At 41.5% G+C, this 25,324-nt stretch overlaps 2 protein-coding genes across 3 annotated transcripts; both read left to right on the top strand.

The window, feature by feature from the left end:
* Window positions 1-4,041: 4,041 nt before the first annotated feature.
* LOC120948879 (coatomer subunit beta') lies at window positions 4,042-21,995 on the top strand. Of its 2 annotated transcripts, none has more exons than XM_040365714.2 (15): window positions 4,042-4,254; window positions 15,913-16,264; window positions 16,358-16,868; window positions 16,997-17,130; window positions 18,177-18,276; window positions 18,362-18,561; window positions 18,928-19,030; window positions 19,122-19,269; window positions 19,342-19,511; window positions 19,598-20,001; window positions 20,490-20,646; window positions 20,758-20,959; window positions 21,042-21,167; window positions 21,237-21,446; window positions 21,534-21,995. In XM_040365714.2, exons 1-15 carry the CDS (start codon window positions 4,153-4,155, stop codon window positions 21,570-21,572), a joined length of 2,958 nt encoding a protein of 985 aa, XP_040221648.2. In that variant the 5' UTR covers window positions 4,042-4,152; the 3' UTR covers window positions 21,573-21,995. The 2 variants fall into 2 exon arrangements, with proteins under 2 accessions (XP_040221648.2, XP_049463909.1); XM_049607952.1 differs by lacking the exon at window positions 4,042-4,254 and adding an exon at window positions 14,862-14,976.
* A 1,262-nt stretch (window positions 21,996-23,257) lies between these two features.
* LOC120953608 (uncharacterized) lies at window positions 23,258-25,128 on the top strand. The gene is made up of 4 exons (XM_040373736.2): window positions 23,258-23,497; window positions 23,584-24,123; window positions 24,201-24,330; window positions 24,476-25,128. Exons 1-4 carry the CDS (start codon window positions 23,495-23,497, stop codon window positions 24,589-24,591), a joined length of 789 nt encoding a protein of 262 aa, XP_040229670.2. The 5' UTR covers window positions 23,258-23,494; the 3' UTR covers window positions 24,592-25,128.
* Window positions 25,129-25,324: the final 196 nt, after the last annotated feature.

Here is a 25,324-nt window from a genome sequence, read left to right as displayed (position 1 = left end):
AACTCAATGAATTATAGAATTAATTCACGGAATAACGCTAAATAACACACTTTAATCTATGTTTTAATGTTAAATAAGAACTCACAAAGTCCAAAATATATTTTTAAAGAATATTTAATAGAAAAAATGGGGTAGATAAATTATATGAACAAATTTAATAAATGTAAACAAAGTTTGAATCCTGGGGACCTTACGTCAAGTGACGAATTGTCAAAATGCACTAGAGTCCACCACCTGATATTTTTAAATCCACCTTGGTATCTCCGCATCCGCGTATTTCGAGAACCGCGCAACTCGGAAACAGACTGTACCCTGAAATGATGAGTACGTTTTTTCTTCATTTTAATATTAGGGATCATCCATAAATTATGTGAAGCAATTGTCAACCTGTTGTCCACAAAGTGTAACTAAAAGTAACGCTTGAGAGTATTCCACTTGCAAGCGTAATCTATTGCCCGTCTTGGCTCAAATGACTGTTTGTCACAGTGAACCACAGTTTAGCACAAACCATACCCGCTTTACACCCATTTCCTGCTTTACAATTCCCACTCTGTGTCACGAAACTCCGATCCGTCAACTCTATCTGGAATCGTTTAAACAAATACCAAATGACGAAAAACACCATCTACCTTTCCAAACCGTCACGTACCCGATTTGTATGGCTGCTATTTTGCGGAAGCTGTCCATTGTGTGCAACACAAACAATACTAACAAAACAGGGGACCAAAGGCAACGCAATTGCACCACACGGGTGTGCAAAGTGCATTGTAAAAGTTTTGCCATTCAATATATTGGGTGTCAATGGGCACAAAATTGGCGCGTGCAAAATGCTCAAACACACAGCTGTGAGCGGGGTTTTTTTTTCGTTGCGTTCGGGCTTTGAATGGTGGCATTGTTGTTATTTTTGTCACCATTTGTCCCTGCATGCTTGACGGATATTTTTTGTAATGCATTGATTTAGCTGCTTCTTGTTCGCCTTCTGGATCAAGCAAAATGTCATCCATTAATAAATGAATGGAAGCTATGCGCGGTACATTAATTACTCAATGATTTGATTGGTGCGCTGTGCGGAAATGCATATTAATATGTTTGTTTGCCGCATATCCTTTGTCTTTTAGGATCTGGTCCAACTAGTGAAATCTCATATAATGACATTGGTTTTAGTTGAACGTGTGTGCCATGGGATGATCATTCGGTTTTCTATGTACATAATTCCATTTATTTGATAAGATTAGAGTCAATATTTTTGCTTCATTTTAATCTCTTGTACCCTTGTACTCACACACACACACACACACACACACTCACACACTTGCACACGTTTGATGATCACAAGATATATATGTAAATTAAACACATAATGTCTTCCACTCTTCCATCTTCCTATCTTCCACTCCATCCTGAAGCACCATTGTAGAGAGGAGTGGGCACTTAGTACCGAATTACAAGAGTTACTTGTAGCTGCATAAACAGACATTTGCTACAAACCCTGCAACATCGTAACTAAACAGTCCGGGAGAGGGGGAAAAAAGTCAACAAGATCTACGGCGGGTTTTGATGATGGTGTACAGTTTGTACAATTCCCCCTTGTTTATAGCGTGCAAGGCTGCTTCTAACGAAACCCTAACGCAAAGGCCAGGGAGAAAACCACTTGCTTTCACGCGGGGTGAGTGTTTTGGTTGCATGTATTAATAAACACATTTTCTCGAACACCCGATCGGGAACGGATGGGCAAGGTAGCTACGTATTAATAAAGACATTTGTTCCCGTTTTGTGAATGACACTGACGTGGCCTGTGGTCGGCCTGGGAAAACTTGCGCCCGTGCTCGCGCAAATCGTCTTGGTTGGTGCTTAATTACCATAAATTAAAAATTGATAATTCTGACGAAGGAAGGAAGAAGATGTGGTTAAAGCCTTTTAATATGGTGTAATTTTTCAATACGACAAAGAGAAAAGGAGAGATAGAGAGAGAGAGAGAGAGAGAGAGAGAGAGAGAGAATTCGATTTTTAAAGGTTTTGTTGGTGAAATATAGTACAATAAGAAGCATTTAGCCTGTTTTCATTGGTTGTCGGTTTGAAATTTGTTGAAATGACAATATGACGATGCTTGTTCGTTTGATGTTAAAATACTCAAACAACTCATTACAGGGTTTTCCAGGTGTTTTCATGGTTGTGGGACACTTTATTGACTCTTTCTAATGGAAAATGATCCTAATGTAATGGGAATTTGACTTTGTCAAATCCAATAGGAATTTCAAAGAAGTCTGCCCAAAACAGGCGCCACGGAGTCCAATTTCCATCATATGAAGTTCACTTCACATAAGAAAGAGTTAAGGATGTGTCCCGCAACTATGAGAACCCCTGGAAACCCCTGTAATTTGAATTTCAATGTATGAATGAAATCGAAGTTACAAATAACTAGTGCCCTTTTAAGACTAATTACTCAATGTACTCAAAAGCTAGGCATTAATTTTGAAAAACTCTGACCTACGATTTCTATGAAATTCTCATAATAATGAAAATCGGACCAGAATAATTTTCTAAATGCTTTCATGTACTACAATGGTCCATCAATCATCTTCTCGACATCGCATAAAGAATTCGACTAGAATCAAGTTCAAGTATATTAAACTCTTGAGCGTAGAAAGAGGGTATGGAGAGTAAATTAAAAATGAATAATATCATCCGACTGTTTATTTGGCAAAAACAACTCACACCCTCAAAATCAAGTCCTGGCCGAAACGAAAAGTGTGTGCGCGCTCCTCTTGCACCTCCCGGGGATTTTACTTCCAAAAGCGTTACTAATTGAATTTGCATACGGTGTTCCACAGCCACTTCGACATCAGTGGCAAGCACTGCTTGCTTTCCGAATGTCCTCCCTCAAACACACCAACACACACACACATACACTAACCGCTTCTGTGTCTTCTGCAACTACACCTGATCTTTCCCTTAGTTTCATTGAGTTCCAGAAGCAAACGTTCCTAGCATCGCGTCCTACCTTCTCCCGCGTCCGGGGCAGGATGCTCTCGCTCTCGTTTAAAGGGTACCCGAGGTTTGTTCCCGGGTTTTAGGCATCGCTCAAGCTACGGTACCACAAACAGCTACGGCAGTCCTTGACAGGGCCGGTTTGATATCGATTTCGGTGGACATGATGCGTAACGGTTGTTGGTCCTGCGCCGTCGGGCCATACGGTATGCTGTACGGGCTGGCCTGGCAAACGCCCTGCTTCGGGGGTGAAGTTGTGCTGCCGCAAAGGCCTCATAGACCGGGGCATTGCTTCGGCAATGCTTAAAGTTCACACAAATCGTGGCATTCGAAGCAGACGCCCGTGTCCCGGAGCTGGAGCTGCGAAATTCGTTTCCGCAAACGATGCGACCACCGCAAACCCCATGCCGCTTGCCGCCATAAATTCCGCACATTCTTGAAAGGTTACGTCCCCAGTAACCAAGGGAAATTTCGTTCGTTACGCAGTTATTTTGATACTACACGCGTTTTGATTCAGCATGGAACTGAACGTAAAACTATTATGACATTCGAGTAAATTATTACTGTTAGAAATTCAATCCCTCTTAGCTCGTTCATCCGCAGGGAAGACATTGCATACATTTCCAAGTTTTACTTTAATGACAATCATGTACTGAAATCCTCCTTATCCCATCAGTTCAAGCTATTGGGTTGCCCTCTGTTTGGGTGTTTTTTTTTGTCTTGCCTTTTTCCCTTCTTTTTCGTATCAACACGTTGCACAAGATTTATTGATTTCTTTAAAGCGAAGCAGTGCACCAAACTGTGGAACTGTGGGTGTCGCACAAAACGAAGGCAATATTTTAACCAACTTTCACTTCCAAGCGTGTTGTTGCGGTTTGTTCTATTATGAGTTTGGGGCAACAACAACAAAAAAATCTTCAAAACGGATGTGAACGTTCTATTTAGGTGAAATTTTGTCACACGTTGGTTGACAATTGCAATGCTGTGTTTGATAAATAGATTAATTTCAGTTTGTGCTGGTTTCAATTAATTTCAGGTGATACAATCAATGTACAGGATATTGTATGCATTACACACCGGATCGACAAGCATAGTGTAGCTTTGAGTCGAGCATACAGTGCAAACTATCTCATTTGTTGCAGTTTCATACTACAACTTATCAGCATGGGTCACATGAAAAATAAACGCCGTAATCAGGCAAAAGAGGCCGCTTTGCAAAGGGAGGAACGATTGCGCCGATTGGAAGAAATGGATCTGGAAAATATGGTATGTGTTTTTTTGGATGACTTTACAATATTTCTCTTTCATTATTTTTTTTAGTACTTGGAATGGTGAATAATAGCTGTAAAAACCTTTTTCAGGGGCTCTCATAATTTTGGGACACTTTAGTCACTCATTCTCTTCTTGAAAATTCCTACAGGATTCCAGATGAGCCTCACCAAAAAGATACCGTAGGGTTCATTTCCTATAGGAAATGGCCAAGAAAGTGTCCCAAAATTATTAGAACATGTTAAAAATCCTATAAGCCGATAATAACAAACGACAATATCAGATTCTGTTCAGTTTTTAGAACGAAGTACAGTAGGTGACCGCTAACTGAGAGGTAAACAAGCTCCAGTTAACGAACAATGTTCGCTAACTGGAGTGACGTTTCTATGGATTGATTGTTTTGATTGGCGTTGACTGGAATAAACATACCAAACTTTTTTTTCATTTATGTTGATAAAAAGTATAGTAATTCGTGTAATAACATAAATTAATAGCAAACGTAGGCAAGAGACCCTAAATTTGTTTGAAAAATGCACATTTGCGACAAATTTCTCTTCATGAGATTCCGGATGTTTCGTGTTTTGACGTTTAAGTGTTCGTTAACTGAGAATCACTCCAGTTAGCGAACCTCCAGTTAAAAATCACTCCAGTTAAAACACATCCAGTTAGCGGTCACCTACTGTATCATAATTACAAAGCATTTATTGAGAAATGTCTTTCACAATCTGTACTTCTGCAGAGTACAAACCCTTGACCCTTTTTAGTTTTTTTTTTTGCACTACAGTACCTTCCCGATCCGATTTGGCGCGTGTAACGCATAGAAGCAGAACAAAAGGATACGCCACGTGTCGTCGGGTGATGATGGTAGATTTGTGTCTTCCGCTGACGTAGTTCGTTGTAGTAATACTTTTGTCCTGTGACCGAGGGGTTCCTTCGTCGAAAGAGGTCGAGATGGTGCTATTTCTTCCTGCGGCCTACACCGTCTAAATGTGCGACACAATACAGTGACAGAATCCAATCGTCACCTTACACCAACCGTACATCGCATCCGGCGCGAAAGTGCACGTTGTTCTCCATTGTTTGTTATGCAAAACAAGTTCTGTTCTTGTATAAATGTTTCGCCTGGAAGCTGGTGAAGGCAGACGTTGGTGAAAAAGTGTGAAAAGATTTACGATCTTAGAGAGGCTGAAGTAAAACGATGTACCTTACTGGGGGATTGCATTCAAAAAGGCAACGGGTATCAATTAACAAATCCACTAACATGTCTCAAGAAAACCGTTCTTTTTCACTTACAAACACTCACACACACGCACTGCGATACAGCCTCAATCGTAGCGCTCATTATCCTTATCTACTCACCTCCATTACACACTCCTTCATGTCCGGTTCGGCCGATGGAGTGCCGAGAGCAATCCGAAGGCAAATTAAATCATTTGTTTTTATTGTGCCAACTTATCACATTACACGCAGTGGAGTGGTTGGAAAAGTTTGCCAGCAACAATAACACGTCGGTACCCATTAAGTGTTTCCCATCCGATATGGTTTCGGCAGAATGTACGGTGTGCCGGTTCCGGATACGGGGACCAGATCATGCCAGCACGGCGAAAGGCGTTCGTTTCTACACCTCAGCTAAAGTGCCGCAATTCGAGAATCTTTCTGGGCGGGTGTGTCTAGGCTTTCATCGGATTGTGTTTTGTGTATGTGCTTGGGTTTCTAGCTCGGAGGGAACAGGCCTCCATTTATCCGATCAGCATGCTCGCGGGGTGGTTTTGTGGTGTACAAAGGGTGGGCCGCTTGGGCGTGCAGTACTTTGGAGGTTTCTTTTGTTTTTTGACTTCAACCTGAAAATAGCACGCACACACCTTCCACAGGTGATTTTTGTAAAAGGTTCTCATTTTAATGCTCGAGGGGTGGGAGACAGTGTTTTCCCTTCGCTTCATTCCCCCCCGGATGTGGGATAGATTGCGGTTCTCGGTGTCGTAAATCGAGGGGTTAAGAACGGTTCTCACACCGATATGATGGTATGAGCCATTTGCAGTCGAAGCTGTTTGTTGAGACATTTCGGCAACCCTCCCACCGGGACCGCCGGCCTGTGTGGAATAAAGTTCTCAAATGACACATTCAAATGGCGCTTGGGTGTGTAATACTATCGGCATGCCCAACCAAACACGCCACAATCGCCGTTTGAATTAGATTACCGGCGAGCGAGCGATGGATCTGTTTATTATCCGTTTAGCAGGTAAATGCAGGTTCTTTTCGGTTTAAATCGGCGCCACTAACGTCCGTGAAGATGCTTCAGAACCCCTGGCGCTGCAATGAACAAAAGCATTCGATTCCCTGCTGGTTCTATCGCGTGCTATCTACGCATCTAGCCAGCTGTGGGCTGTTGTATTCAGCGTAGAGAAAACAGCTACCCATAACCATGGTGCTGGTGAGTAGCGCGTTTTTTTTCCTATGTTGTTTGTTGCAGGGGACATAAACCAGAAATACAAGCTGAATCTAATAATTGTGTGCATTGATCTAATCTTGATTGTGCCGCCAATTGACAGGAAAGGGCGGCAAATGAGCGACAGGGGTTCCGCACTCTTGCGCAGAACCGCCCAAGGGGTTGGTATCAATTTGCGTTAATACGATTTATCAGCAACCTGGACTTGTAAGCGAAGGACCGGCAGCAACCGACCGCTGGTGATGGTCTTTTTCGAGAGTTTGAAAAACCGTAACCGGGAGCGGAACCGTTCTCGGATGATGTTGGAAGACTGATAACCAAATGGTTTCCTTTTTGGATGCATTAATAGTTATGATAGTGGAGGGCGAGAATAAGAGAGGGGGAGAGGGAGGGGGAGGGGAAAGGGAAAGAGTATTATTTTGATAAAAGAAAAAAAATTATTGGGGTTATTATAACACGATATGTAGTACATAAATAATTTATATCAATTTTCACTGTAATACTGTTGTAATACATATCGTTATTCTGTCGGCATGCCACTGGGTTACCTACGCCCTAGGGCACTAAAACTTCAAACAGAACGCAACGCAATGCAACCGTCCATGACAGTGGACAGGATCGTGTGTCGGTGAACAAAATAAACATACCACACTCAGTTAAAACCCGCAAACTCTTCCACCCGACTACCGTCGTCGTCGTCGTCGTCGAGTGCTGCTGACAGATAATCGAGAATTGTTACACAAGTTGCCGCTATTGTGAACACTCACACAACAGAAAAGTCAGTATCGGTCAAAAGGAAGGAAGGATCCTGGGGGTGACAGAGTAAACCAAGTTTGAAGCTAATGTACAAAACCACGTGGCACCCAAGGGGTCACGTGCCGCCGATCAACACCTTCGCCAGGAATCAGAAGGCCACTATATGCCTCTGCCCCTGACAAGGGTATGCCACATGGCCTCATGGAATCAGGTTCAGCCGTGGTGATATCATTTATCCTGAAGGTGATTTTTTCCTATTTTCAGCAGGCAACTTACCTACACCCGGACGCTCTAACAAAAGAACTGTACAATTCAACATGTTTTCGGGTTTTTGTATCGGTTTGGTAATGTTTTCGACTTTATTTAATTAGTTTCATTGACGAACGAACGAGACCCGACACCCGACGTTATCCCTAGATATTTAGGTTAGGCCTTTTGTTCGTGCATGATTTTTTTTAAATACACAATCAAGCTTTTGTTACAAAATTAGGGAAATTAACCAAGAACCTTGACGGTGTACAGTCTGTTCACGGGATACGCGGTTCTTAGACAAAATACATTCGATAAATGGGTATTTCTGATGAAATATAGTATTTGTGTGCACTAAGCCATACGATCCATGCAGAAAATGAAGAAATGTCTGACTTTTAAGCGGGTTCAAAATTTGGGAAAATAGTAAGTCGAGAATCGCGCAACTCGGAAACAAACTTTACATGCTATTTTTCCACCATCAGGACCTGTTTTTGGAGACTAATTCGGTAAAAGGAAAGAAACATTGCTATCGTGTTAACCTTATCCGTCTATACACCATATTAACACAACATTTCTTAATCATAAATTGTCAATTGCATCCGTCTCCTTGAGTACGTTACTGCAAGTCGAAGGAATGGGAAATCTATCGCTTTCGCACCCTACAAATAATCGCCATAAGAGTGATAAAAGCATTCCAGCCACGGGGCTGTTAATGGCTAACGCACGCATTCCTTTGGCATTCCTTTAATTCCACACCACATCATCATGGCCTGTGGCCATCATGTGCTATGTATGATGTGAGCTGTGCGCAGCTATTGGCGAATTTTTCCAGGTGGAATAGAAACAGGAAGGTATTGAATTCCACACTACTGTGAATAGTGCGGCGTTAGTGGGGCAGAATGTATTAGCTGGATCATTTGTGTAAACGTTTCCTGTTGATGTGAAATAACTACAGTGCACAAGTAATTGAATCGTTGTTTGTATGACATTTATTTTTCTTGTAGAATGTTCTATCTACTTCTTTTTCTGTAATACGAATCTAGCAATGACAAACGGTGCGTTACTGCAGGGTTCCTGGAACGCTTGATAAGCAGCGACTGTTGCAGCATGTGCAAACTATGAAACGAACCAAAGTAGAACAAAACCCCTTTAGTCAGACTACTTTGATCAGCTTACTCGTTTTATCTGTTTTTCATTGGACATATTTCTTGCGTGTGTGTTTTCAGTTGCACATTTTCTCTCTTGCTCTACTTTTCCTATTGCTCTCTCAATCATTTATTTCACAAAGAAGTACTTGATATTCTGATTTTTTTAGTCGCTCTCTCTCTCTCTCTCTCTCTCTCTCTCTCTCTGAATAAAGTGTCTTTTTCTATATTTGACTTTAAATCCGCTTTTTTAGTAGCTCAAAGAAACTTTGTCTAATTTTTGGAGTTGCAATGTTCAGTGCTGCAAAATGTCATGAGCATCATGAGATGTTCACCAACGAAAGCAATGAACATTATCGAGGTAGCTTGAAGCTCATTGCTGATACTCAATAAAAGAGCGTCATGATATGATGAACGCGACATGCGAATTCTTGAGTCCAACGCCATACTCAAACTGATAAGCTGAGCTTAATGCCGGCGCAAGCATAATCATGATTTTTTTTTGGCTGTGAACACTGAGATGATTAGCGACGACACTCAAACAGTTGGTGGACCAATCACATGCTTGATGACATTTTGATTAGTACCCAACTCTTGGTCAGTCACTTAGTAACGACATTTTTGTCGGCGATAATCACAACATTCATGGAATATACTTGGCGCGTGAGCTCAAGCAACAAAATGTGTTGTGATCATAGCCAGCTCGCTAGCTTGAACGGAGTGTAGCAGGCTTTAGTTAAATAGAGAATAAATTGGTCGGTAATTTCCACTCGTTAAAACCAGCAGTTTCCAACAAAATGAGCATACTTTCGCTCTCGTCTGTTTTGATTATCTGTCGGGTCGAACAGAGTGAGAAAATATGCTCATTATGTTTCTTGGAACCACTCGCAAGCACCGTATATCTCCCATGACCATCGCGCAGAGTTGGTTGCACAAAATGTCACCAAGCATGTGATGATCGCACCAACTGTATGAGTCTCACAGCGGACCTCCTGACGCTGACATGGTTTTGTGTCAGTCGGAATTTTTCATGACTATGTCAGTGACATTTTGCAAAATTGATCACAGTAAATAAAAGTCATGACACAGTGACTAACCAAGCGATGGTCGCAAAAATGTCATGAAGCATGCATTGATCACACCAACCGTTTCGAGTATCACCTGTGATTATCACAATAGAGTACGTGGCGCTGATTTTGATTCAGTGAGATTTTGCAGCACTGGCAATGATGTATAAGAAGAGAAGAAATATGATTCAACTCAATCCGGTTAAGTTTTTCAATTTTAAATTAAAATTAAAAAGACAGAAAAACAGAAACAAACCAAGATCTCATCATAATATCGGTGAAAGACCATCATTGAGTCAGTAACCAGAAGTGAAACAAAGATTGTCATCTAGAGGGACAGGCAAACTTTAAACGGGACAAAGAAGGATATATGTTCCAGAATTTAAAAGGAAATTAAAGGAGTATATGATACTAAAAGTGTTAAATAAAACTTTCATATCTTATATTACTATACACCCTGGCGCAACTGTGTCACTGAACCATATTCACACATGTTCAACCAAATACATAACCGGGCTTTGCACAATATGGCTTATTGTTAAAAAAAACCTGTACTAAGGCTTTGACAGGAAATAAGACTAAATAAATCACCTGTACAGATTACCTGGTAGCAACAGCCATAAAGTATGAGTTGTGTTCGATACGAAAATATAAAATCACATGCCTTCGAAATTCGTTTGCGTAACGGTGTAACCGGGGTAAATTAACAAGTAATTATAAATGGAATCGAATTCCGAATACTATTACCGATCGTTTCCGTTCCGTATTATACCGCGTACTTTAGCTGTTCTCTTTAAAGCACAATCGCACCTTGCCAGTAAGGCAACATGCTTTAACACATTAAACACGTAACTTCGTAGCCATCTAATGGCATGGGCGGTATGGTACCAAGATTGGCCACCGTTCATGCCAAAATTACATTATTAAACAATCTTACAACCCCTTGAAACATTCAAGCTGAAGCGAGCGACCCGGCCCGCACCACCGTGCAGTGCTGTTGGACAGAAAATCTCAGAATTCGCACTGCACCTGTCAACAATGTGCCAACTTACCCGCCTGCCCTCAGGGATCAGGGACACTAGTGCGAAGCACTAGTATACCCATTGTCGCAGCAAAGAAGGTGCTGCCCTAGCCGGTGGACTTCTGCATTTGCATTGCCTCTCCGCCTCCCAGCCCGGGGAAGGGTTGTTAGCCCATTATGCCACGGACGAACAATGTAAAATCGATTATGCTGCAGCAACATTGTTACCGCGCTTGGTTCGTTGTGAAACTTGGTTCAGTCAGGCAGGCGAGTTTGCAAATTTAACAATGGCTTTGTGTTGTACATCCTCGACCTGCCTTCGTTCACTTCGTTCTCTTACTCTCTCTCACTCTCTCTCGGTCGATGGTTGGTTTGGTTGGTGGGTTTGTATTCTTTATTACTTCTACTGCACACCCAAACCGAAGCTGCCAACTTGGTGCTCTAGCCTCAAAAAAAGCGCCGGCGAAGAATTGCGGCAAGGATCTTCGAGTGTCAACACTTGAACTGGTTTCGTGAATGACGGTGAAGCACGAAAGCACCATCAAACAACCGAAACCGAGACAGACACGCTTCGTATGGTACCCACAATTCGTGAAAAGCGTTCCTGTACCGCTTGCAGTCAGCGACGTTACTCACCTTTCCTACAAGGCCATAGTGAATCGGTTTGCGTTTTATTACTGGCCTTCGCGGCGAACTCGCTTCCTCTCTTGCTCTTCCCCCCAGTCCTTCCCCATTACTTCCTCCTCTCTACATCCGGAAGTTGCTCTATGGCGGCTTTTAACAAGCTGCTTAATTGGAAAAGTTCCAACAAAATCCGGCCAGCAGAGTCTCTATATTTTTCACTCACCATTCGGTGGCGCACCTTACACGGATGCTGCATCTTTCCGAATGGTGTGAAGTTTCCAAGTTGGAGTGCCGGTGGAAGGAAAGACTTTAAGTGTCCCATCTTTCTTCGAGAACATTTTTTTTTGTGTGTTCATTTTAACGGCAGGCCAGACAGTACTTGGCGCAGGCAACAACGCCCGTTGGTCGATACTTTAACGGTAAAATGGCGATAAATTTCATTAAAGTGACACTAAATTATGGCCGCTGGTCGGAGCATCTCAAGCTGCGTGTTTGTTTTTTCCTTGTTTCTTTCTCACGAATCTCTAGAAACTTAGTCCTGTTTACCATTTTGTTTCATTTCATTTGGAATCAGTGTACAAATTCAGTAGCTAAGCGATCGTATTTTAATTTTTTAACTACGTTTTTTTTGAAATTTTTTACACTTTTTGAATCCTAACCCGAATGGGTTGGAGAGCATAATTCAGATTCTGCTAAAACATTGTTGTTGAGGTGTTTGTGTCGCTTTTGTTTTTTCTATCGCTATTGAACCGTACTTCACCAAATTGATAAAGCTCTCATATTATTTTTTTATGAATATTTTTATATACTTTGGGTTGTATTTTGAAAACAATCATTCCGGCAAAAAAAAAAACATTATTTCTTATTTTTTTTAATTCATAATTATCATTATAATACTCAGAAACTCCTTAAAAAGTTTTAGTAACACTTCCTATACTTCCTAAAATATGTTATTTGTATTTTTGGGCGATTTTAAAATGCATTAGTTAGTACAAAAAACTTATTTTTCGAATTGTCTTTATAGTTATGGTAAATTCTTTTTTTTTTGTAATAAGTCACGTAATGATGAAATTAAAATTTTCAAAAAAATTATAAAGATGTGAAGTAGTATTTTGTACAATTCATACATTCACTGCTTTCAACCATCTCATCCGGATTTTCCACAAATCGCGAAAACGACTGTCCATATAGTTACGGTAGGCGCTGTAGTTAACGCACATTTAAACGTGAAATCAGCCCCACTGCCTACATATTGATCCTGCATTCCCCTGTGACGACCGATCGCTGATACTGTTTGTCCACCAAAAGATCCTACCAGTTTTACGAATTCGCCAGTTCACTCGTAACGATCATGTTTCGCATAGCGATCGTGGTTTGAATCGTAGCAACCATTGGTCGCCACCTGCAGCGTTGAAACTGCATCTCGACTATCGTGTCTTTCTTCCTGCTGGGTCAGTCCGTCAGTCAAACTTCTTTGAACGTTCAGCCTCCAAACTCTCATTGAAGTAGATATTTATCGTCGCTTATGAACAGCCCCTGTTGGAAATACAAAGCGGAGCAAAGAATGGAAGGCAAAAGATACAATTAAACAAAAATCCCTTAAGGACGTTAGCACCGTTCCATGCAACTTCGCCTGTCAACGTATCATTTTTGCACGCTGTAAAGCAATGTACGAACAAAAACAAAATAAAAAACTTTTTTCTACCACTCACAAAAACACAACCTTGAGAACTCGTCTTTTATTATTTTTTTCGTGCACCTTGAACGAAGGTAAACAAGGCTTGCGTGCTTTTTAGTGCATTTAATACACAATGAATAATTTAGCCTTTGTGTGAAGTATTTTGGAATAAAAAAAAATGGAAAAATGGAATCAAAATCTGCACGTTTTAATATTGAGTGTAAGATTAACTCGTCGTAGTCCAGCTGACCCTTTGAGGTCGTAGTCCAGAGTTCGTTTTATGAAATGAGGACAGTGGAGATACATTTGATTTCCCATGTTTCCTCGATCCACCAACGCTCTAACCGAACGCACATTGTCCAGTTTCAGGCTGACAAAAACACGTCTCAAAGGGTCGAAGAAGAAGGGATAAAACCCCTCGTTCAAGATATCAAATAACCGCACGCTGTAATGGCTTGTTATTTGGCGAGGTCTTCGAACGAAAGCGAATTCGTTGTCAGGTAATGGTGATTGCCATGTGTCCGTACCACCCAACGTGACAAACGATACGTGATACAACTGGCTTCTAAATCGGTTTACCTCAACATATTTACAAGTATGGTTTTAATTAGTCCACATGTTAATAGCAATTAACAACAACAAAGAAAGAAAATTGATTAAAAGTCAATCAATAATGGACGATACAAGGAGCAATGGAACAGAACGTATCGAGTATTTAATTCACCCTGAAACATTAATAAACATGTCTTAAACATAGAGAGTATGATGAAATCAAATATTTTATTCATTAGATGAAAATTTTTCTACAACTATAGCTACAATCTTAACCTCTTTTACAATCCTAAATACGGCCCTCGGTCACAGATTTAGGGCGGCCCCTAATCGGCAAGAAGAGTAAAGACCCCCGTTTAGGGTACTGATCGAGGTGGATGGAAGGTGTTGGTGGGTAGACTTGTTCATCCGTGGCCAACTGCCAAGTGGGGTCCCACTGTAATAGATGCTGGAACTATCTACCATCCACGAAATCCCGATCGACGGGACCCTTGACGACCACTCTGTTCACTTACCGTTAAACCCGTTTTTATTGGCCTCAATTAAAAATTTCTTAGAATTTATTGTTCCACGTAAACAGATCTATCGGGAGGATGGTACATATAGAAATTGATAGAATGGATCACCCCGATGTCTCGGTAGTTGACTGTGTCGTATCTCAACATACATTTACTTAAATTAAATCGATCCTTTACCATGCACATATCTCATATATATTTTCAAAATAAACATTTGCCCTCTGTAATATCTCTAAATAAAAATAATAATTCACTTGATTTTCATAAAGCACGTGAGCTATTCAGCAAACTTGAGAAAGAGTAAATTTGTTTATTTTTTGTAACGTATTTTATTGCCGTTACGAATTCAAATTCAAACAAAGTTAGAAACAGGCATGTTCGAAAATAAAAGGGAGGAGCCAATTTTGCGCTCACTAGAGCGCACGTCCACAGTACAATGGGCAAACATTTCTAGCTATTCGGTCACAATACACATCGAAACTGGAGTTTGGTCAAAATATGAGCGCCTCGGTGACATATGTCAAATCGTCATTCTTGCGATTGTCATCCATATGTCATCAAACTTAGCCACGTCGAAACCGTGTTTTCATGTTGGTGCTGAATTTTGTTAAAAATCTTGTGTTAAACTATTATTAAACATAGTGCAATCAGCAGAAAATGGTTAGTAAACTCCCGGAGGATCTGTGTAGTTCAAATTTCAGCTGTGGGTGGGTTTGGGTATCTTGCAAAAGTGAACATTCCATACCCGGTGACAAACACACTGAAGAAGTGAAATGAATGGATGAAAATTTGTGCCTAATTAATGCTACATTTCGTGATTCTAAGTGCGATTTGTGTGTAAACGTTTCACTTTTTATGTTTCGGACACCTACGGATCGGTGCCTTGGTATAGTTTTGCATCCGGTTCATTTAGATTGCTATGCACACACGGATACGCCCAGATCAAAATCGTCCTCAAAGCTACAACTCCATCGTCATCACTTTTGCCGGATCGTCAATGGGAGCAGCGATGTTGTTGTCGATTGTGATAAGTGATGTGGAAATGTCTTGGATTCCGTCGGCCATTCAGGGACCAGCAGGGTTAGAATCCCTGTGCTGCGAGTGTTTTACGTTTTTGTATTTCATTCGTGTGTGTATGTGTGAGTGTATGTGGGGTGGTATTTGGGCATTTGGTGGTGCTGGATGATGAAACATTAAAACTCGGCAGTGCCAGTGAAATTTATGATACCATACTTATTTGCTGTTGGCGTTTATCCATGTTGAAGAATGACTCCACTACCCATATGCTCTATAAGCGCAACACTTTTTTATTTTCATTTAAACATTCTCGCACCGGATGACACAATGGACGTTATCGCACCCCGTCGGCTCTTTTTATTAGGTCGATTGCATTGCGGCGCCTTATTTCTTACGTATATGAAAATTCTGTTCGGTGTTTAAACGAATTGTTCTATTTATATTCGTTACCTAAAGTGATTATTAATTTATGTAAACACTAGTTTAAGATGCTTTACTTCATACTGCTGGAAAGTATCCACATTTATACAATTTTAACCGTTGTGCTGTACTTGCACTCTATTTCCCCCCTTCGAATAGCCACTAAGGTTGGACATCAAAAGAAGGCTTACGTCGCGGTCGGACCGAGTAAAGTCGGTAGATCTGCACCCGACGGAGCCATGGATGCTGTGCGCCCTGTACAATGGCCACGTACACGTGATGAACTACGAGAACCAACAGCTGGTAAAAGATTTCGAGGTCTGTGATCTACCGGTTCGCTGCGCTCGCTTTGTGGCGCGCAAGAACTGGATCCTCACCGGCTCGGACGACATGCAGGTGCGCGTTTTCAACTACAACACCCTCGAAAAGGTGCATTCGTTCGAGGCGCACACCGATTACGTACGCTGCATCGCGGTGCATCCAACACAGCCGCTCATTCTTACGTGCAGTGGTAAGTAAATGTCGGGCAGAATTTTGGAAAGAGGCGTCTGATATTTTTCACGTGTGTGCTCGGTTTTTTTTTCTATAAACCTATTACTTGCAGACGACATGTTGGTGAAGCTGTGGAACTGGGAAAAGATGTGGGCAGTACAGCGCGTCTTCGAGGGACACACGCACTACGTCATGCAGGTCGTGTTCAACCCGAAAGACAACAACACATTCGCAAGCGCATCGCTTGACCGCACGGTCAAAGTGTGGCAGCTGGGCTCGAACGTTCCCAACTTTACGCTCGAGGGCCACGAGAAGGGAGTGAACTGTGTGGATTACTATCATGGAGGTGATAAACCGTACCTCATTTCCGGTGCCGACGATCGGTTGGTCAAAATCTGGGACTATCAGAACAAAACGTGTGTCCAAACGCTGGAAGGGCATGCCCAAAACGTGTCAGCGGTCTACTTCCATCCGGAGCTCCCGATTCTGCTAACGGGCTCGGAGGATGGTACCATTCGCATTTGGCACTCGGGCACTTACAGACTGGAGACGTCGCTAAATTATGGATTTGAGCGTGTCTGGACAATTGCCTGCATGCGAGGCACCAACAACGTGGCGTTAGGGTAAGTAACCTCCCCAGAGACATCATATATCGTGATATTAGTGGTGTGTTTTGTGCGAGTTGTTGTTGAGACACAGACTAAACGTTTTGCCTGCTGCACATGACCATTGTTTTGTTTCACATTATTAGCTACGACGAGGGGTCCATCATCATCAAGGTTGGTCGCGAGGAACCGGCGATGTCGATGGATGTGAATGGAGGAAAAATTGTATGGGCTCGGCACTCCGAAATGCAGCAAGTTAACCTGAAAGCGCTCCCTGAAGGTAAGTGCTGTACTTCTTTATCCTACGAAAAATGAAAAATTCTAACATCGAGTCGCAACTGAATGGTGCATATTGCACAACGATCTACAAAAAATGCTTCTATTTTTTATTACTTTGTTTCATCTTCATGTTCCAACTAGCAAATGCACTACGAACGAAACAAACAATTCTGTGTCTTTTTGCCGTTGTTTTTTTTTACTGTTGTAGCAATGCATTTATAGAAAGCACCGGAAGTAACAATCAAACATTGCTGAGCATATCACGCCTGTAACATGTTCCTTCTCCTTCCTTCTATGCAAGAGAACGTATATCTCCATTAGAATGATTAAACCCACCTTCCTCCTGAATGTGTACCCGTTTAACCTAAAGAAGCATAACTGTACGGCAGGTCAAAACAGCGTGTCATTTTCCGCATTTTCGCTATGCACATCTTCCCCTAATGCATATTCGAACATTGTACAGTTTACCATGGCGCCATTGTGCCTAAGCGGAAATATTTGCAAGTGTATTTGAGCAGTTAATTTTGTGAATGTTGAGACACAACTCATTAGTGTGATGAATATGTCCATTTAAGTTTTTTCTCAACAATGTTTGTTTGTTTTTATTTAAAAAAAAACCCCAAACCGATGCTGATTTCAAATAGCTGTACAATTTTATCTTATTCTCTTTTTCGATATTTAATCTCTTCACATGTTTTACTAAAAGTAGTAATTTGTTAATGATTGTCATAAAAACGCTGCTTGACGATAACATTTCTCTTAGTAATCATATTTTGTTAATATATTCACTTATATGTATTGGGTTATAATTTTGTGAACGTGCAAACAATGCTCATATATCAGTAAAAATGTCCCTGCGTCACGGTTTTTGTCAAACAGCAGCATAAACCTTAAACTAGAATATGAATTATTCAAATCAGTAACTAAATGCGTTAGAAACCCCCAAATCATTACAGAAGACTCAGAGTGCAGGAGTCAGAATCGATTCGACACAGAATTTATTTTCGTTTCCCCCCTTTTTTTACTGTCTCCTTTCTGTTGCAACAGGAACGGAAATCAAGGACGGCGAACGCCTGCCGGTAGCGGTTAAAGATATGGGTGCATGTGAAATCTATCCACAAACAATCGCCCACAATCCCAATGGAAGGTGCGTCCCTTTATTATTTTTGTTTTATCCGAAACATGTAACCCCTCCTCATCGTCTCTGATTTCATCTCGATTCATTTCAACAGGTTTGTGGTGGTGTGCGGCGACGGAGAATACATAATCTACACGTCCATGGCCCTCCGCAATAAAGCGTTCGGTTCGGCACAAGAATTTGTGTGGGCCTCGGAAAACAGCGAGTATGCCGTACGCGAATCGAGCGGCACAGTGAAGCTGTTCCGTAATTTCAAGGAACGGAAAAGCTTTACCCCCGACTACGGCGCAGAAGGTAAGCGTTTTATTTTTTAATCGAGGCAGCGCCTAAAAGCCTTACGCGAACGTACACTAAGTAAATGCTACCAATTAGCGTCTTTAGCATATTGAAGTAAATCAAACATTTATGCGCTTGCCTTATCTAAAGTGGCTCTTTTCTACTCTCCCGTTTTCCCTTTTCTCGCTGCCATTGTTCTTGTCTCTTGTAACTGCTACTGTAAAAAACCCCGCATTTAACTGTTCCACAGAAGGTACATTCTAATATGTGTATGAAGTATTTCATGTTTCAAAATAATCATTTTGCATGATTTATGTCGTTTGCGATTATAAGCAACACTGGCATCGGAGTTGATAATCATTTTTTGTCTTTCTTGCACACTAGGTATCTTCGGTGGACAATTGCTGGGAGTTAAAACATCATCTGGCTTAACATTCTACGATTGGGAAAATTTGGAACTGATCAGACGAATCGAGGTTCAGCCAAGGTATGTTCTGCTGGTGTTAGCGCAAATGAAACGCAAATCAATATTTTCTACTTTGATTAACAACCATTTACATTTGGCCAACTGATTTCAGACACGTATTTTGGAACGAAGCGGGCACACTGGTGTGTCTTGCCACCGAGGACTCATACTTCATACTGAAGGTTGACATCGGCATGATTCAAAATGCGTTGGCCACCAAGCAACAGTTGGGTGAAGATGGCATCGAGGAAGCTTTCGATGTACGTGTATCAAAACGATGGGTTGGTTGGGGGTTAGTGCTACGATTAGATGATTAATTACCTTTATCGTAGGTTCTTGGCGAAGTAAACGAGCTGGTGCGTACAGGACTTTGGGTTGGCGATTGTTTCATCTACACAAATTCTGTGAACCGCATCAACTACTATGTTGGCGGAGAAATTGTTACCGTTTCCCATCTCGATCGCACGATGTATCTGCTTGGATACGTGCCGAAGGATAACAGGTAAGTAAACGAGCAATGAAGTAAGCAAACTTAACATTGTGTGCAATTTTTAAACACACTTTTCTATGCATGTATTCAACAATCAGGTTGTACCTCGGTGATAAGGAGTTGAATGTGACCAGCTTTGCACTGTTACTGTCGGTGTTAGAATACCAGACAGCTGTTATGCGGCGTGACTTCGAAACGGCGGATCGTGTGTTGCCCACCATCCCGAAGGAGCATCGCACACGTGTGGCCCATTTCCTGGAAATGCAAGGATTCCGCCAGCAAGCTTTACAAGTCTCGATTGATCCAGAGCATCGTTTTGAGCTGGCGCTGAAAATAGGCGATCTCGATACGGCGCTCATGCTTGCTCGCGAATCTGACAGTCCCCAGAAATGGAGCCAGCTCGCCGGCATCGCCACCAGCAAGAACAAGTTCGATCTCGTCAAGGAATGTCTGACGAATGCAAACGATTACGGTGGCCTCCTGCTGCTAGCAACTAGTACAGGTACGCATTCCGAACGATATCCATAACACTAGCAGGCAGAGTTTTAGCAAATCTCGGCGCAATGGTACCATTTTCATTGCAAATCAAACTGTCCCTGTGCTTTAGGTTATTGGTATTTGCTCTCAAAATAATTGTATTCATTAGCTAGCCCCATGTATGTTGTATATCGAAGGCCCCAGGACGACCCGTTCCCATAAATTGTCATGTTGTCTTAAAAGAGGTGACAGATAGCAAAAAGAAAAGAAAGAAAATCCAATGCCATATCGCATGCTTTGCTGCCCATTAGGCGACGGTGTTAATCATATACAGCACATAAAACGTAATCAAGTTGGTGGTTCACAACTGGTTCACTTTACCCACTCCAAGTGAACTTCTGGGTAATACGTTACAAACCGATGCCTATCGTTTTCCGATAGTTAAACGTGTACATGTGTTGAAGATACTTACTATTCGTTTTTTTTATTGTATGTTCCTTATTTCGTTCACAGGCGATGCGGATATGCTGCGGAATCTTGGCGAGAACGGTGTCACGCAGGGCAAATTCAACATCTCTTTCTTGTCCATGTTTCTGCTGGGTGATTTAGAAAAATGTTTGGAAATTCTGATCCAAACAAACCGGATACCGGAAGCAGCATTCTTCGCCCGGTGAGTTGATGTGCAAAGAAAGTGCTGCTGCGACCCATGGGGGGGGGGGCACCGAAGTGATAAGATGGCATGTCTTATCGACGACATGTGTTGTATCATTATCCTTTGCAGGACGTACTTGCCAAGCAAAATTTCCCACGTGCTTGATATTTGGCGTACGGAGCTGGCTAAAATCAATGAAAAGGCCGGCCAAAGCTTAGCGGATCCACAGCAATATGAAAATCTGTTTCCGGGCTTCTACGATTCAGTAAAGACGCAGCAATTTCTCCTCCCAGAGCGAAGCACACTGCTGCCCGCGAACGTCGCTACCAAAGTAATTGGCTCCATTGCATAGCTCCTTGGCGGGTGTTGCTATTTGGCTTTTATTAATCTATTATTTTGTCCATGCTTCAAAGGTACCACTCAACATTGATCGCACGCCTATTGAGGAAATGAAAATGGCAGAAAATGAAGGAAAGTTTGACTATAATCCAAGCGCATCGAGCGAAGCCACCGCGACACTGCCGAACGGAAACGATGTTGTAAGTATGGAGAAACAATGTAAACAACGATGTATTATGATATTCATGAGGCCATTTCCGTCGTTCCAGGCTGCTGCCTCGGTTTCAAAGCACGTTGATCCATCTGCTGTAAACACCAACTCCACACAACTTGCACCCTCCAACGTACCGCCCACGATAACTACGCCGACGGCCAATGTGGGCGGTGTGTCAGCAGCGCAAGTAAAGCGGAAAAGTTCACTGGAAGACTTTGAGTCTGAAATAGAAGCGCTGAATCTGGACGATAATATCGATACTTCGGTAAGTATGAAGTAAAAATACTGGTCAAGGTAGGACTACAGAAGTTTAATCAATTTCGAACTTGCTTCCTTTGTTTTTCGTCGATAGGATGTAAATATAGATGACGTCGAGCTAAGCGATGATTGAGCCTGCAACGAGAACCTCCGCCAATCTCAATAGTTTTTGGGCGGACACCGACATACCGAAAGATTTAGGGCGAGAAAGAAGGGAGAGGTTTAGCAAAAGTATTGTTTTTTATTTACCTTCTCGCGCATATATCGCAAACCGAACACATCAGGATGCACTTCCTAGAACGGTTTATCGTTAAAGGATAAAGGTACTGGACCGTTTGAACACCACTACCGCCACAGCACCCTTTATTCCTTCGTTATCCTGTAACGTTAGTTGATTCGTTCAAACAATTATATATTCCATATTCCTGCTTCGGTACTTTTTTTTATGTTCAAGTGAATTGATTGCATCTGGACGGAATCAAGCATTCAAATAAAATAAAATAAATTAATTTGGGATATATATTCACCGAAAAATACACAATTGTAGGATAACACAGACGATGGAAAGAGCCTGTTTATTTACCTTCGTCGATTTGATTTGCTTAGTAAGTATGGGCGAAAAGGTTCTAACTTCCATCACAAACGCATTTTTTTTTAAATAAACTCATTCGGGAGGGAACATTATTGCATCAAATAATTTCTAATCTTTTAATACAGTTCAGAAGAAAATAAAGCCATCGTTACTCAATGAGCTAATGGTTCGTAATGGCAATACCAAAACAAAAACTGTACGGATAAGGTAAATTTTTTGAAACGACCAAGTGAGCTTGTGGAGCCATCTCTCGCGTATTTACAGTGGCACTCTGTATGGAGATTTAATCCTTTTGAATAGCTGTCTATCGTTTTCGGTGCTCGGTTCTCATTAAATTGATAAACCCATTCTCATGATTGATAGAATTGGTTTATGCGTGAACCATTGCAGCTTTTTTATTGTTTTGCAATGGGCTAAGGTTTTCGCATCAACAAAATAATGGATCGGAAGGATTTTAGACGTTAAAAACTAATCGTAATGACATGTTCCATGTGGTGTCTTGCGGGACAAAATGCATCCTTTGCACAAACCCCGGAACACCGCAGCATGGAAGGAAGTTTATTTACTGCCCTTATTACATCAATACAGTAAGCAAGTAAGAAAAGAAGAAGTAAATGGGAACAGTTGAATAGTTTTTGCTTGGATGCAGGTACAAAAGAACATATTTCATTTTTACAGTGGAGCGCCGTTTATTAGAGTCCATTTTATCCGGCTTTCCGTTTATCCGTGCTGTTGAGAAATGACAGTTCAATACAAAGGTGACATTGCGGAGGATGAGGAGGATATTTGAAAACGGTTATAAGAGCTCATTGTCATAACAAAAAACCCCATAGTTCATGGCAAATTTCAAATATTCTCATTAGAAAAACACGAAGGCAAAAAAACTGGGTTATTTTTAACAAAAAATAAGTAAATTTTCCAAAACCTAACCAGGAACAGGTGATAAAATATATCATTTGACTCATTATTCGTGTTATTCGCATACCCGGGCGAGGTCAAGTCCCGAGAAGCTCGGATAAACGGCGCTCCATTGTATTTATCACTATCATTACGATGGGAGCTAAAAAAAGCTAAAAAGATTGGTAAACTACTAGTGTATGATCAATGTTTTCGATTTAACGAAGGATGTGTGTATGAGCGTACGTCGAGGCCTGCCTGCAACTGAACATGTTTGCTGCTATCTTCATATTGAACGAAACTAGTGTCAAAACACCTGCGCCCCCAGATAATGATGACATTTCGCCACACGCACACATCTATCACCTGTATCAACAAAAACATTGATGTCGATTTTTCCTTTGCAAAGAAAAAAGACACGTTAGTATGACTAGTTGTGTGCATGTAATTTGCTAGTTTTGCTCATTAGATAGTTAAAAAATTGCACGGCGTTGTGCATTAAAGGTTACAGCAGACTGAGTCGATATCCTGCTTTTGGTCGGAGTTGATCGTTCCTGGGTAAAACAATGGTATGTTATGGAGGCATGTCCCCTAGAGTTGTAGTAGGCAACTAATTGGAGCAAACGTGAATAAAACTACTCGTTCCTCCATCCAGTCACAGTCCAAGGGAAGCAGTGAGAAACCGAAGCCAACAGAAAAGGAGACAGGCAAGAGTAACCTTAATCTGACGGCGGATGAACTGAAAGAGGAAGGAAATCGGTGTGTGAAAGCCGGCAACTTCACCGAAGCGATCCTTCATTACACTCATGCCATCAAGCTTAGTCCCGCGGATCCTATACTGTACAGTAATCGATCGTTGGCTTTCTGCAAGATGCAGCAGTACTACTACGCCAATGCAGACGCAGACAAGGCGATCACACTGAACCCTACCTGGGCGAAAGGGTACTTCCGGAAGGCGGAAGTTAGCATGGCTGTGGGCCAGTACGACACAGCGCTGCTCTCGTACGGCAAGGCGCTGCAACTTCAACCACAGGATATGGGAATCATTCAGGCTGCGCGGAAAGCTGCCACGTTAAGCAACAAAGAGCGTGAGGACGAAAAGCGTTCCCCATTCATTGGCAGTGCGATTGGCTGTGTGATCGGCTTATGCATCGTGCTGGCCGATATGTTGCTAACAGAAAATCCGACCATCAGGGTATGTAAATTTGCAGCTATGCAGGTATCGCAAAGACCAATGTTTAGCTTATATGTGTTCTGTTTTTCTCCTCTCAGTATTCTTCGTTAATGGTATTCATCATAATGGTGATCACTAGCATGGGATTCGGAGTAGCAAAATTAGTATGGTACTACAAAAAATTGCAGCGAAAAGGTCTGCTTGATCCGCCAATTGACATATTAGAAGGTAAGTTAACCGTTTCTCAAGAAAGATGCGACCCTAAAGCAGTGTTTCGAATTGTTGAACCTACACACATTCAGTTAAATTTGATTACCCAACTTAGCGGCATTAAAGATAAACTTTCTTTTTGTTTTTTCAATTTCAATTTCAGATTTTCAAAAGCAAGAAGAGCACGAGGATACCTCACAAACGGGCGACCAACGTCACGAAAGGAATCGATACACAAAAGCACAAGCAAGACAGCGTTTGAAAAAGGCAAAAATATAGTGTGATGGCCTTTTCGGCAAAGAACACGTGCTGGAGCGCTCGATATGATGTTGAACTCATTTTCATTGCGGACATTTTGCCGATTGCCACACGTACTGTGCCGTTTATAGTTAAATATCCAAAGGTTTTTTTTTTTTTTTTTGTGTCGGGACTTTGTCAAAGTAATCAACATGCGCAGAGGTGTCCACACTTTAGGAACACAGTTCCAGCTAGCATTATACTTTTTCCCAAAATGTTCACATTTGGTGTGGTAGAATAGAAACCTTATTAGTTATATAATTTTTCGTTGGAATACAAGATCGAAGTAAATGAGTTTCCAATAAATTTAAATATCTGAGACAATTGAGTGCAATCACGTATACAAATACATTCACCTTAGTCAACCCTAGTTTTCTTTGCATTTTCTGAAGATTCGTTCAACAATTTTCCGATTGTTTAAATTGCACACATGAGCTGCAATAAGTGTAGCAATACATCATCACAAACTATGTATGAAGTGAATGGAAATCAAAATAAATCGACTTACATTACCGCATAGCTCAATCATTATTAAAATACAGTAAATTAAAATGCAGAAAGCCTGATCCCTACCCGACATGTCCACATACGGAATTTGAGCATCGTTTATTCCTGAACATAAATTGAGAAATATCTGCCCTCGCAACGAGATAACGATGCATTGGTTTGTTTGAACAAAAAAATACAAAACATATTTCCGGATTGAACCGACACG

This window comes from Anopheles coluzzii, chromosome 2, assembly GCF_943734685.1.
Source record: "Anopheles coluzzii chromosome 2, AcolN3, whole genome shotgun sequence".
In the NCBI taxonomy this organism is placed as follows: domain Eukaryota; kingdom Metazoa; phylum Arthropoda; class Insecta; order Diptera; family Culicidae; genus Anopheles; species Anopheles coluzzii.
Note: the sequence above shows the minus strand (reverse complement) of the source record. Positions and strands in the feature narration are given on the sequence as shown.